The sequence below is a fragment of the Cucurbita moschata genome, unplaced genomic scaffold (genome assembly GCF_002738365.1).
Source record: "Cucurbita moschata cultivar Rifu unplaced genomic scaffold, Cmos_1.0 Cmo_Scf00024, whole genome shotgun sequence".
NCBI lineage: Eukaryota > Viridiplantae > Streptophyta > Magnoliopsida > Cucurbitales > Cucurbitaceae > Cucurbita > Cucurbita moschata.
In genome coordinates, this window is record NW_019268540.1 from 707,979 (window position 1) to 719,161 (window position 11,183).

The 11,183-nt window shown below is 35.3% G+C and overlaps 1 protein-coding gene across 1 annotated transcript; it reads right to left on the minus strand.

The window, feature by feature from the left end:
• Positions 1 to 149: 149 nt before the first annotated feature.
• On the minus strand, positions 150 to 9,902 carry LOC111461061 (histone-lysine N-methyltransferase ATX3-like). Its single transcript, XM_023104501.1, has 23 exons — positions 8,559 to 9,902; positions 8,420 to 8,475; positions 8,133 to 8,328; positions 6,989 to 7,111; positions 6,770 to 6,838; positions 6,598 to 6,666; positions 6,427 to 6,515; positions 6,083 to 6,175; positions 5,805 to 5,940; positions 5,624 to 5,705; positions 5,357 to 5,456; positions 4,731 to 4,855; positions 3,658 to 3,803; positions 2,930 to 3,034; positions 2,663 to 2,727; positions 2,341 to 2,554; positions 2,168 to 2,251; positions 2,021 to 2,077; positions 1,845 to 1,934; positions 1,427 to 1,513; positions 968 to 1,042; positions 763 to 863; positions 150 to 663 (listed from the first exon to the last, which is right to left on the minus strand). The coding sequence occupies exons 1-23, from the start codon at positions 9,435 to 9,437 to the stop codon at positions 573 to 575; spliced, it is 3,132 nt and encodes a 1,043-aa protein (XP_022960269.1). The 5' UTR covers positions 9,438 to 9,902; the 3' UTR covers positions 150 to 572.
• Between the last annotated feature and the right edge of the window lie 1,281 nt (positions 9,903 to 11,183).

An 11,183-nucleotide genomic window follows, 5' to 3' on the forward strand; every position in this document is an offset into this window, starting at 1 on the left:
GTATCTATATATATGTATATATATACGTAAATACATACACTTATCTATATATATGTATACACACACGTATCTATATATATATGTATACATATATACACACTATTTATATATATATGAAGAATGAAGCAGAAAAAGGGAGGTTAGAAGAGTATGGGAATTAGTGGCTTTATCTTTGAATACCAAACTACGACAATCTTACAAGAACTTTCCAAGTTTTCACTCCCAAATAAAGCAATACAAAAGAAAAAAATTTAAAAGCAAAGACAAAAGAAGTATTCATAAAATAAACACACACTATTTAGAGGAACCTCAGAAGCCTTAAGCATATAGCATCCCAACAGCCGCAGATTGAATTTACACTTTTATTCCTCCTACGCTACAAATTGCTATACAAATGGTGGGTGTAGTAGAAAGAGGAAAACGAATATGATACCCAAACAACTGCTGCCTTCTAACTTCTTTCTTTTCAACTTTTTAAAAAAATGTACCTGCTCTCTCCAGTAGATGTTGCAGAGGAAAAGTAGCAAAAGAATTTGAGTTTTAGTTTGGTTGAATCGGTGTCCGAGTTTGAGTTAGTTCATGAATTTCCGACAATTGGGAGCTTTACAACGGCAAGGGACTTTGAGATCATCAGGTTCGTCTGGATCGAACAAGTAATCGTAGCTGTTTGTTTGTTTCGTTCAAACCCAAACATGTCAATTAATGAACAAGAAAAGTGAAGCTAAGTGAGAGAATTGAAACTTGGAAGAATGCGGTTCTTACGTTAGTTCTTCTCCAGCAGCAACATTGGTCTTAGCAATGAGAACTATTCGGCTTTCATTGTCACCAACGCTCATTATCCTTGCATAGCAGTTCGGCATGCACTGCACCATACGTCACACACACACACACATCGCCAATTCAGTCTTCCACACCAAACAATCAAACAATTACAAGAAATAATCCCAACTTCGAGCATATTGCTTACCGAATGATTTATCAAGCGTGCTATATTTCCTTTGTCTGTGGCATCAATTACAACTTCCTCGCTGATCTTGAAGAGCTGCAAACATATAATCAATTGAACATTGGTGATTAAAATACTTGGACAATAAAATAAAACCCCAGCAGCCTTTGAGAGGTAGAAAAGAACTCTCTTGGATATGAACAAGGGGAAGGAAAAAAAAAAGAACAACACCCTTTATCCTTCCAGGATTTTGAAAGGTTGAGGGTAGCCAATTGTTTAGTTGGCTTAGGCTTGAGTGATCTCAAGAGTGAGTTCCAAAAACACTTGTGGGAGTTATATTGTAATTCCCTTGTCTTTTGTATTTCAATATATTTGGTTCTATCAGATAAACCAAATTAGATTTCAGCATTGGAAATATAACCATTTTCCAGTATATGGAACACTTCACGCATAATAAAAATGATTAAACGAGTAACTCACGTAGCAATCTTTTCCTTCTAATTGGTACCGAGCCTCCCTCAAATCTGCTACACTACGCCGCACCTGCTCACCACGGTACTCAACAACCTAAAGGTGGATGAACATTCGGTTAGATAACTAAAACTTTGTCTCAGAAGACTACCACAACCCCATGATTATCTTTGATGAAAATGCAATAAGTTAAACTGTTTGCTCAGAAAATTTCATTGAAACTGTTTGCTAAAAAAGGAAGCACAAAGTACAGCATTTTATGTTGCCTCAGAAAATTTCATTGAAACTGTTTGCTGAAAAAGGAAGCACAAAGTACAGCATTTTATGTTGCCTCAGAAAATTTCATTGAAACTGTTTGCTCAAACTTCCTAATCACATAAACGTACACATTTGAATGGAGCTCACAAGAAATTAGAAACATCCTTACCATTTCACCCTCTTGAACATTCCTACGAGCAAAGAGGCCCCATCCATGAATTCCAGATTTACCGAAACAAACCCTATCCCTTTCAGTTCTCTGAAATTAGTTAAATAGCAACACAATTCATTAAAAAGATGAAATATACAAAAAGAAGGGATATTGCAAGAGGAGGTAGCATTTGCCTGTAAGTGGCGAAGTCGTTCCTTAAATGAGGAAAATAATTGGGGGTCTTCTCCTTCCTTATAAGAGAAAGCAATGTATTCATTTAATCACTCACTTGAAAATGAGCTAAAACTGTGAGGTTAAACTAATCAGGAAAAGAAAATTACTCTGCGTGTACTCAAGCTAATAATTTCATCCAATGGATGATGGCTCGGCCCCATAAGTCGATGGAATATTGGTCCTTCGACCCTCTAAAAAAATACGGAAAATAATGGTGAGGCACAGAAATCAAAAGTTAGTGGTCAAGGAATAATTTTTGAAATGGTCAAACGTGGACAACCTTATCTGTTGGTCTAACATAAACACGACACCTTGCTGCAGAATGTGGTTCAATATCATTAGTTTCAGAGGCTGAAGACTTTGACAGTTCTTCTACCTTTGATGTAACTAGTCTTGATCCCCTGGAACATCCCTTCTGCTTTTGAAGCAAGTTTCTGCCTGCAAAAACCCCAGAAGGACTGCGCACCACTAAAGCAGCATCAGGGTTTGGTGTTCTGCATGACAAAAAAGGATTTTGAGCCTCAGGATCTATATCAAATCAAATAAGAAGGAATAGAGAGAGAGAGAGAGCAAAATAACTTACAGTAAAGTAAGGACCTTACCTATGAATAGCACAATATATCAGTTTTCTAGTAATTTGCCGCCCTTTTTCCTCCGAGCATTGCAACTGAAAGCAAATATACATCAAGTTAAGAAATTGTGAGCCTGTTGCACCCTTAAAAATTTCCCAACTCAGAAACAGAGATCAATCTATTTCTAAAAAAGAAGATGCATTGGCATGTATAGAGGTCAAAAATTATAACACCATGTTAACCTACAGAAATACTCTGTAGAGTAAAGATTACATAATATCAACCATATACACTAACCTCCATGAAGTATCCTGCTCTCGAAGCACACATTGTATGGAAATAAGTAGCACATTTGCAGCACTGTGCACAGGAACCATGACTTTGCTTGCAGATTACACATCTCTGTTATCCATAAAAAGAAAAAAAGTAAAGACAGCAAACATCTCTTTGCAGAATAGAAAAACAGCATTATAAATCCCAGAGGAAATGCAAACATAAAAGGCTAAATATATTATTTTGTCATTTATGTATAGGCCATTCCTCAATTTTATCTCTAACCTTCTAAAAAAAATAATTTATAAATGAACATTTTGAACTCATTATATCAAACATGAGGTGATTTTATATTCAATAGAGAAAATACATTCTAGTGTCGCATCATTTTGTTAATGAATTTAATATTCTAGCACAGTCGGGACTTCCATTTTGGCTTTTTAATAACAAAAAATTGAAAATAAAAAACAGATGCATAAAATATGAAATTCAAACTTTTAAAATATTAATGATGGAATTGAAAAAAAAAAAGGATGAAAGTATTATCTTTGGATAAAATAAAATTATCAAAACGTGAAACTTCAATCCCTAACCGTTTTCATTGAAAAAATAGAATTTAGTACAACTATGACATCCTTATCAATCAAAAAGTCGGTGGAACTCATCAGTAAGAAATATACGGTATTGGCAGACTGCTGACAATTCTGATTCAAGAACAGGAACGATAATTTATTTTAAAATGGTAGAATTACCTTCAAAAAAGAATTCGATGGAATTCTAAAGATGCCAACAGCTGGTTCCATTTTCTCATGATTCAAGAAAACAACTTCAGGGCGAAACCAAGCACAAGTGACATGAACCCAGAGTCCATCAACGTCAGTAGGCTTTAAAGCACCACCTGAAGCAACATACAGTTATTGAATTATAATGCCCTTAATCATATTTCTAGACAGCAGTGGAGCTAATAGGCAGGCAGACGTAGTCAAATAAGAGGTCACTTTATCACGAAACTAGCACATAAGTAGTATACAGTAAAAGGTTGCTGCTGAAAGCACAAACAAATGAAGATGGGTAGGAACATCGAGTACAGAACATAAATCAGAAAAAGAGGGGGAAACAAAGGAGAAGAGAAAATTGACAAAAAAAAAAAAAAATTACTTAGAGCCTCAAATGCAGAAGTCGTTGAATTCTGCTGTCGGAGAGATAAATGGAAAATATACATACTGCATTTGAGACTCTGGCAACGAAACTAACAAAAAGAATATGATTTTTGTTTAGCGTTTGCACCCTAACTAGGCCGCTGATGGGACAGTTCAAATTCCTCACATGTCCCTAGTTTCCTTTTAGCTTGTAATCTTTAATATCAGAGCATCCAAAGTTAGTATAGTAAGATTTGTCAAATCCAATCCCACTACTCTTTTTATGAGCAATTTTATCTACGTTGTCCTGCACGCATGTTCATGGAAACATAGCAACTTTGGTCAGTGCCTGATTGAAGGTGCTTCCCATGTTTCAAGGGTGGCTGCTGCACCTTGTTCATCATGTCACCAAAGGAAAACATCCAAGCACCTTAAAACACTAGAGAATACATTTTGTCTTTAAAATGATAGCAAGCCAACACCACCATAGTGCATGTATAAGCCTATTTCCATTCATGACCATACTTCCCTTTTTTCAACTTAGCAGCCTGTCATTTCCTCAAATGACTCTTATAAAGGTCAAGATTTATAGCGACCTTAATTGAGAAATTTCAAATATAAAAATAATTATTCGCCAAAATTTAGAAACATGAACATCCCAGAAATGAAATGTGCAATATACATACCCTTCACAGGACAAAGGCAACACTCTCTATTGGCATCTGGTGTTTCACAGGCTCTGCAGACCCATGATGTAAAATCGTGAATATCTTTAGCCCCATAGCATTCTTGGTGGACAGCAACCTGGCATCTATAAAAGAAAGGAAAGGAAAAATGAAGGACTACAAGAAAGGTTGCAGATATCTTGTACACATCAAATTACATTTCAATTACTTAGGCCTCGAGCTACCAGTGGTTCACATAAACCTAAAAGTCCGAATATGTTGAACATGAACAATCAGAAATCCCTACAGTTAAACTACTAAATAAGGTTGATTCTAATCATTACCATTTTTATCCAGCTTTGAAGGAGAAAGTGAAATAATACAAAAGGGCACACAAAAGAATAGACCAACAAGAGAAAATCGTAACTTATCACATGTAGTCTCAAACTTTATTAATCAATTCACAACATTAACAGATTGATTATTAATTTTGAAATGCTGATAAAAGGATAATGCAATAATTAAACCTAAAACCTGTTGTGGGATACAGTAATGCATACTCATAATGTCAAGAACTTCGATCAGTGAAGTTCATTTTAATTCTAAATGCATATGTTTGTATAAAATTAGATAGGTCGTGTAGATACCTGTTGCAGATGATAATTTTGTTTTCTTCCCAATCTTCAACCCATCTGCAAATAGCACACTTTTCTGTTGTCCATTTTGCATAAACAGGCTCATAATTCCCTGTTACAGCAAATATAATAAACATATTTTAAAACGTAGCCTCAATATTGGTAATTTCTCAAAGCAAGTGCACAACAAGAACAGACTGATGCTGGCAAATACTGCACCCTTCCCAACATAAATAATGAAAAATCCATGTGTCAAATATTTTGAGGGAAAATATATACCACTTAAGAAGGTGCTTAGCTGCTGGTTATCCAACTTCAAAGGCTTCAAGGAATCTATGCCATTCGTGTTGAACTCTGCAATCTGAAATTTACTTGAAGTTTGCAAGAAATAATGAGTGGCGCAAGTTCAAGACAATGACTAAAATCTAAATAAGGAAAGACAACAAACACTATTACGAACCCATTGTTCCAGAGGTAACATTGTAGCCTTCACTTTAACGCTATACTTCCATTTCTTTGCTCTGCAACCAGTGTGTTTTTCCCATTCACTAAGTCTTTGTTTTCTTGCCCCACAAGAACCGCACTTGCAGACAACTCTAAAAGCATAGGAATCGAGATCACAATTTCATCATCTTAAAGAACTTGCCTAATTATTAAAATGATGGGGAACTCTAAATCATTTGTGGAAGTGGGGAAAGAAAATAAAACTTCATTTAACGTGATGTTCACAGGACTTACAAATGTAAATCGGGGATATAAGCTCCTTCCATGCCATTGCACACCACTATTATCTTATCAGGAATGGAAGCCACCGCACCTTTGTCCGTAGAACTGGTTTAAATGAAGTGTCAGATAACTAACATCAAATGTATAAAATTTAAGATCAGAAAATAGAAACTATAACATGAAAAAGTTCCTATCACTCGCTAATGCCATCATGTATGAGACCTTCATAGCAGAAATAGTAAAGTGGAATTCCATAACCCTCCTACCTTTAACTTATACCAATATGCCGATAAAACTATCAGGCAAATGAAGTTGTAATAACTCAAAAACAATAGGAGAAGGGTTTGTAGTCTCACTTGGCTTTTGATTGACTATTTTCAACATGTGGTGGTTCATTAGAGCCGACCCTGCAATCAGGGCAATAATATTCGCTGTGTGCCAAATCCTTCAAATGTGGCAAGGTTAGCAATTAATCCTGAACTTGGGTAAAAGACATATACACGTGTCTCTAGGTACAGAAGGCATACCTTAAATAGCTTGCCAGAAATTTTGTCGCACTCAGCATGTACCCATACATTACAACCATCACAGCATACCTAATTTGACACAAACGCTCAAATAAAATCAGATAAGAAATGCAGAAATGAGGAGCGTACATAGCAAACAAATTGGTTTGAGCTAATGGCAAACTATTCTTACCCAATTTCCACCATCAGAATGGTGCCAGATTTTCTTGCATATGCCACAATATTGCTTCGATTGTCTCAACTGTAAATATGAAAATTATTAGATAATTTAAGTAAATACCATCTATATCACGCTGTATTTTATAAGAAAATAAACTATTTTCTCCGTTTTATTGTTTCCTCTAGATTGGCAAGAGACTAAAAAATATCTTGAAAATAAGCATCTCCAAACCTTATGACAACGTTTGCACAGAAGTTGTGTGGCAGAAGTCGGGCCCTTCACTTTCTTAAGTGATTTGCAAAGCGATAACAATCCACATCCGTCACAATGTGAAGAACCTTTGTTGACTACTTTCTGTAAAATAAATTAACTGATGAAAAATCTCAACAAAATAAAAAAAAAAAAAAAATTACACCAGAAAGTAGATGTGCAAAGAAGAAAAAAATAAGAGTGATCAGAATTCATAAAATAAGCATGTAAGAAGGGACTGAAGTTCCCTGGCATGCATCGATGCAAACATAAAGGCCAGTGTTAGGAAAGAAAACACATAGAGGTTGATACGTTTCCTGCCACATCCAACAACAAAGCCTAAGAATTGGTGACAAGAAAAACTCAATGAAAACGAATGTAATCATTGACCATAAAGATATTTATGCCCACTCCACAGCACTAAATTCCAGAAACATTACTCCCAAATTCGTAACCTTTTTAGGGCAAAATAATTTTTTTACTGAACTTTTATATGCCCAACCAACCTCCCAAATTGGTCCAACTGGATCCTCATCCAAATAATGTAAAATTCAAAATCTAGTGGGATGAAATTCTTTAAACTTCAAAAGACTACATGCTCAAACTACACGGTGTTTACATATATGTGTTTTCTTTCTTTCTTTCTTTTTTCCCTAAAAAGTTGAAGACTTCGGAGGACCAAGACGTTTTCTTATTGAGCTAATCCTAAGATTCAAACATGCAACCACTAGGTATGTCTTACTTGACAACGGGCCGTAGCCAACGGGGCCGGCTCATGAAGACATGGCGATATGTAATTTAACCAAAAAGAACAAAATTACAAATTCTTATAACAACAAAAATACAGTGTCGAATTGCAGAGTTGAGCCAGATGACAAAAGCAGTCATAAAGATTTAAGTTAACCGTAAACGAAAAGGCCCCAGAAAATTAATTCACTATTCGAAGTACAGGTATCATATAATTTTGTACACGATTGTCCTACATCACATTCCAATGACCCAACAAAACCCACGAAGATAACAGTAACTCAAATCCACTCAGACCTCAAATAAAAAGGTAAGTTCATAACATAATTCGGGTAAACAACAAACGAAAAGGAATGAAACCAATTCTCAGGAATCTTACCTTCTCGGAATAGTACTCCAGATCCTGGTTTGAAGTCGAGGCATTAGGCAGCCCACTGACATGTGCTTCTCGAAGAGACATTAACATACTGCCCACGCTAGCGTCCACGTAACCATCTTCTGCTAATAAAGCCTCCTCGATAGCCATCTGGAAATCACTTGGCTTGCTCTTGTGCAACTGTTTCTGCCCCTTGAATCTGATGAACAGGAATAAAATTCTGATCAGGTATTTAATCATTTAAAAAAAAAAACACACAATAAAGCTGACAAAAATAGAGTGTTACACACCTCTCGAAGAACTCCGCAAAAGGGTATATCATCCCTTGTTTCACCCATGCATAGTCCTGTGAATTAGAACATATTAAATAATTAACCAACGCGACAAGTAAAATTATTATTGCCCATAATCTAGGAGCGGAAGAATTACCCTCTGGGTTCCATTTTTCGAATACCCGAAAAACATTACACATATAGAACATGGGACGCAAGATTTTAGAACCGCTTCGGGAGCTTGCAACAAGGGATCGATAACTACCGCTGGCCAAGCAGGGTATCTTTTCCCACACTTCGCCCAAACTAAATCTCCCAAAGCAAACTCCTCTGGCTTGTAAATATCCTTCCTCCTTTCAGAATTTGTATTTGTCTTCGCCGCCATATAAGTTAGACTAGTGGGTTTCTCTTCTTCTTCTAATGGCAACACAGTTTTTGAGCTAAAATACCTTGTATCATTCAAATTAGAGAAACCCATAAAAGCATCCTCTTTCTCCTCTTCACTTCTATCGGATGAGTCCCACTCTGAATTCTTCAACCTGTAAGTATCCTTCCACCGCCGTTGTTTTGATAGTGCCAATCCCTTACTTCTCGTTCTGGGTTCTGCTAAGGCACCGTCTAATTCTTCTTCCTCGTCATTTTCTTCGAGGCTGGAATCCGTAAAATCGACCTTCCGTTCTTCATTCTTCCATACATGAAGAACCGAGTCACTGAACCTCGAAGGCAGCATCTGAACTCTTCCTCGCGATGACTTCAACAGCGGGGGTCGTAATTTCTCGACGCTGCGGTTCAATACTCGCCGTCCATTCAATTTCTTCGAATTCCGCTCAAATTCGTCTCCCCAATAAAATCCATCGCTGTACCAAGAACCCGAACCACTATCCTCAACCTCGCGTTGGAGGCGATACGAATTATACCCATCTGTCCGCCGTTTCTTGGAACTGACCGAATACATGTAATCCGAAGAATCGGGTACCTCGAGCTTGCAACGTTTAAGATTCGGCGATTCAAATTTCATAGTTCGTTTGATGATCATCTTGTTACGAATGTTAAAACCCAATTTCCTAGAGAAAAACAATGCGAAGCCCTAATTATCTTGTTCGACAAAAAGGAAACAAACACCGGCCAATGTCGAAGAATTTCTCCATATACCATTCAACTCCGTTTCATACCCACTCCACGCGACACATATAACTCCACAATCATACAGCCGAAATATACGAATAAACCCTAATTAAGCCACAAAGAACGATAAAACTCAAGAGAATTCAATTCGTTCCAGAAACCTTCACGTCCGCAGAACTGAGATTACCGACGAAAAGAGAAATCGCAACGAAACAACAGAATTTTCAATATCGAAAAACAAAATCCGCAAGAAACGGAAGAAAAACACCGGCGGGGAAAATCAATATCGAATGCTAAATTCAGACGAAAGAAATCACTCAAACTCGCAGAGAACGAAACAACAATGCTGCGAGCTGTGTTAAAGCCGAGGATCGATCCGCTTAAGCCGAAACGAAACCGTAGGGAACAATCTCCTTTCTTATATACTATTATTATTATTATTATTATTTGTTAAATTAATAAAATAATTCAATAATAAAAACATTTAAATTTGGATCTAATTTTTCATATTTTATATTATACAATATATTTTCTGAAATTCCCATAGTCTGTCCATGTCTATGTTTAAAATCTGTTTTTTTCCAAATTTTAAGTACTAATTTTTTTAATTTAATTAAAAATAAATAAATAAAACATAAAAAAGCTTAAATACAAATGATTTTTTTATTAAATATAATTATTTTTATTTCAACAATTAAAAAATTTTACCAAAACATATTTTTATTTTACTTCAATGAAAAAAAACAATACCATAAATCTCTAAATTCTAAATTTTATTTTTTAGAGTCAATAATTATTACAATGATTTATATATATATATATATATATATATAAGCAAATTTGAGGAAATTTATGGAGATCATACTCCTAATTGGGCCTGGCCCGATATTAAAAAATTAAAGGCCCAAGTCCGAGTATAATGGGCCTCTTGTCTAAACTTAACCAGGCCTCTGTCTAAACTTAACCATCTTTAATAGCCAAATTTATAGCCCAGCCCATAGGCTTGCTAATTGGATCAATGTTTAGGTCCATCTTGGGTTGGGTTTAGGTCAGTCCATTTGATTTGCCTATTAAATATATATATATATATATATATATATATATTCATAATTAAAGGTTATTAAAATTTATTGAATTTCTAATTTTTTGTTGACTTTATGTTAAAAAAAACTATCTTTTTAGTATAGTTTACTCCATAAAATTATTGATATAATAAAGTTTGATTTAATATTTTTCTTTTTAATTTATTGTTAGCACATTTAAAATTTTATATTAACTTACACATTAATTTATTTTACTTTAAACTAGATTATAAATGAGAAATATGACTATACGCACAAAAAAGAAATATAATAATAGAAAATAACGAGATGTTGTATTAACATAGCTATGTTTAGGGCATGACTCTAATACCATGTTCCAGACTATACCTATGTTTAGGGCATGATTCTAATATCATATTTCATACTGGTATGATATTGTCCCCTTTTTAAGGCATGACTCTAATACCATGTTCCAGACTCGTATGATATTGTCCCTTTTTCAGGGCATGACTCTAATACCATGTTTCATACTATAGTTATGTTTAGGCATGACCCTAATACCATGTTTCAGATTATAGTTATGTTTAGGGCATGACTCTAATACTATGTTCCAC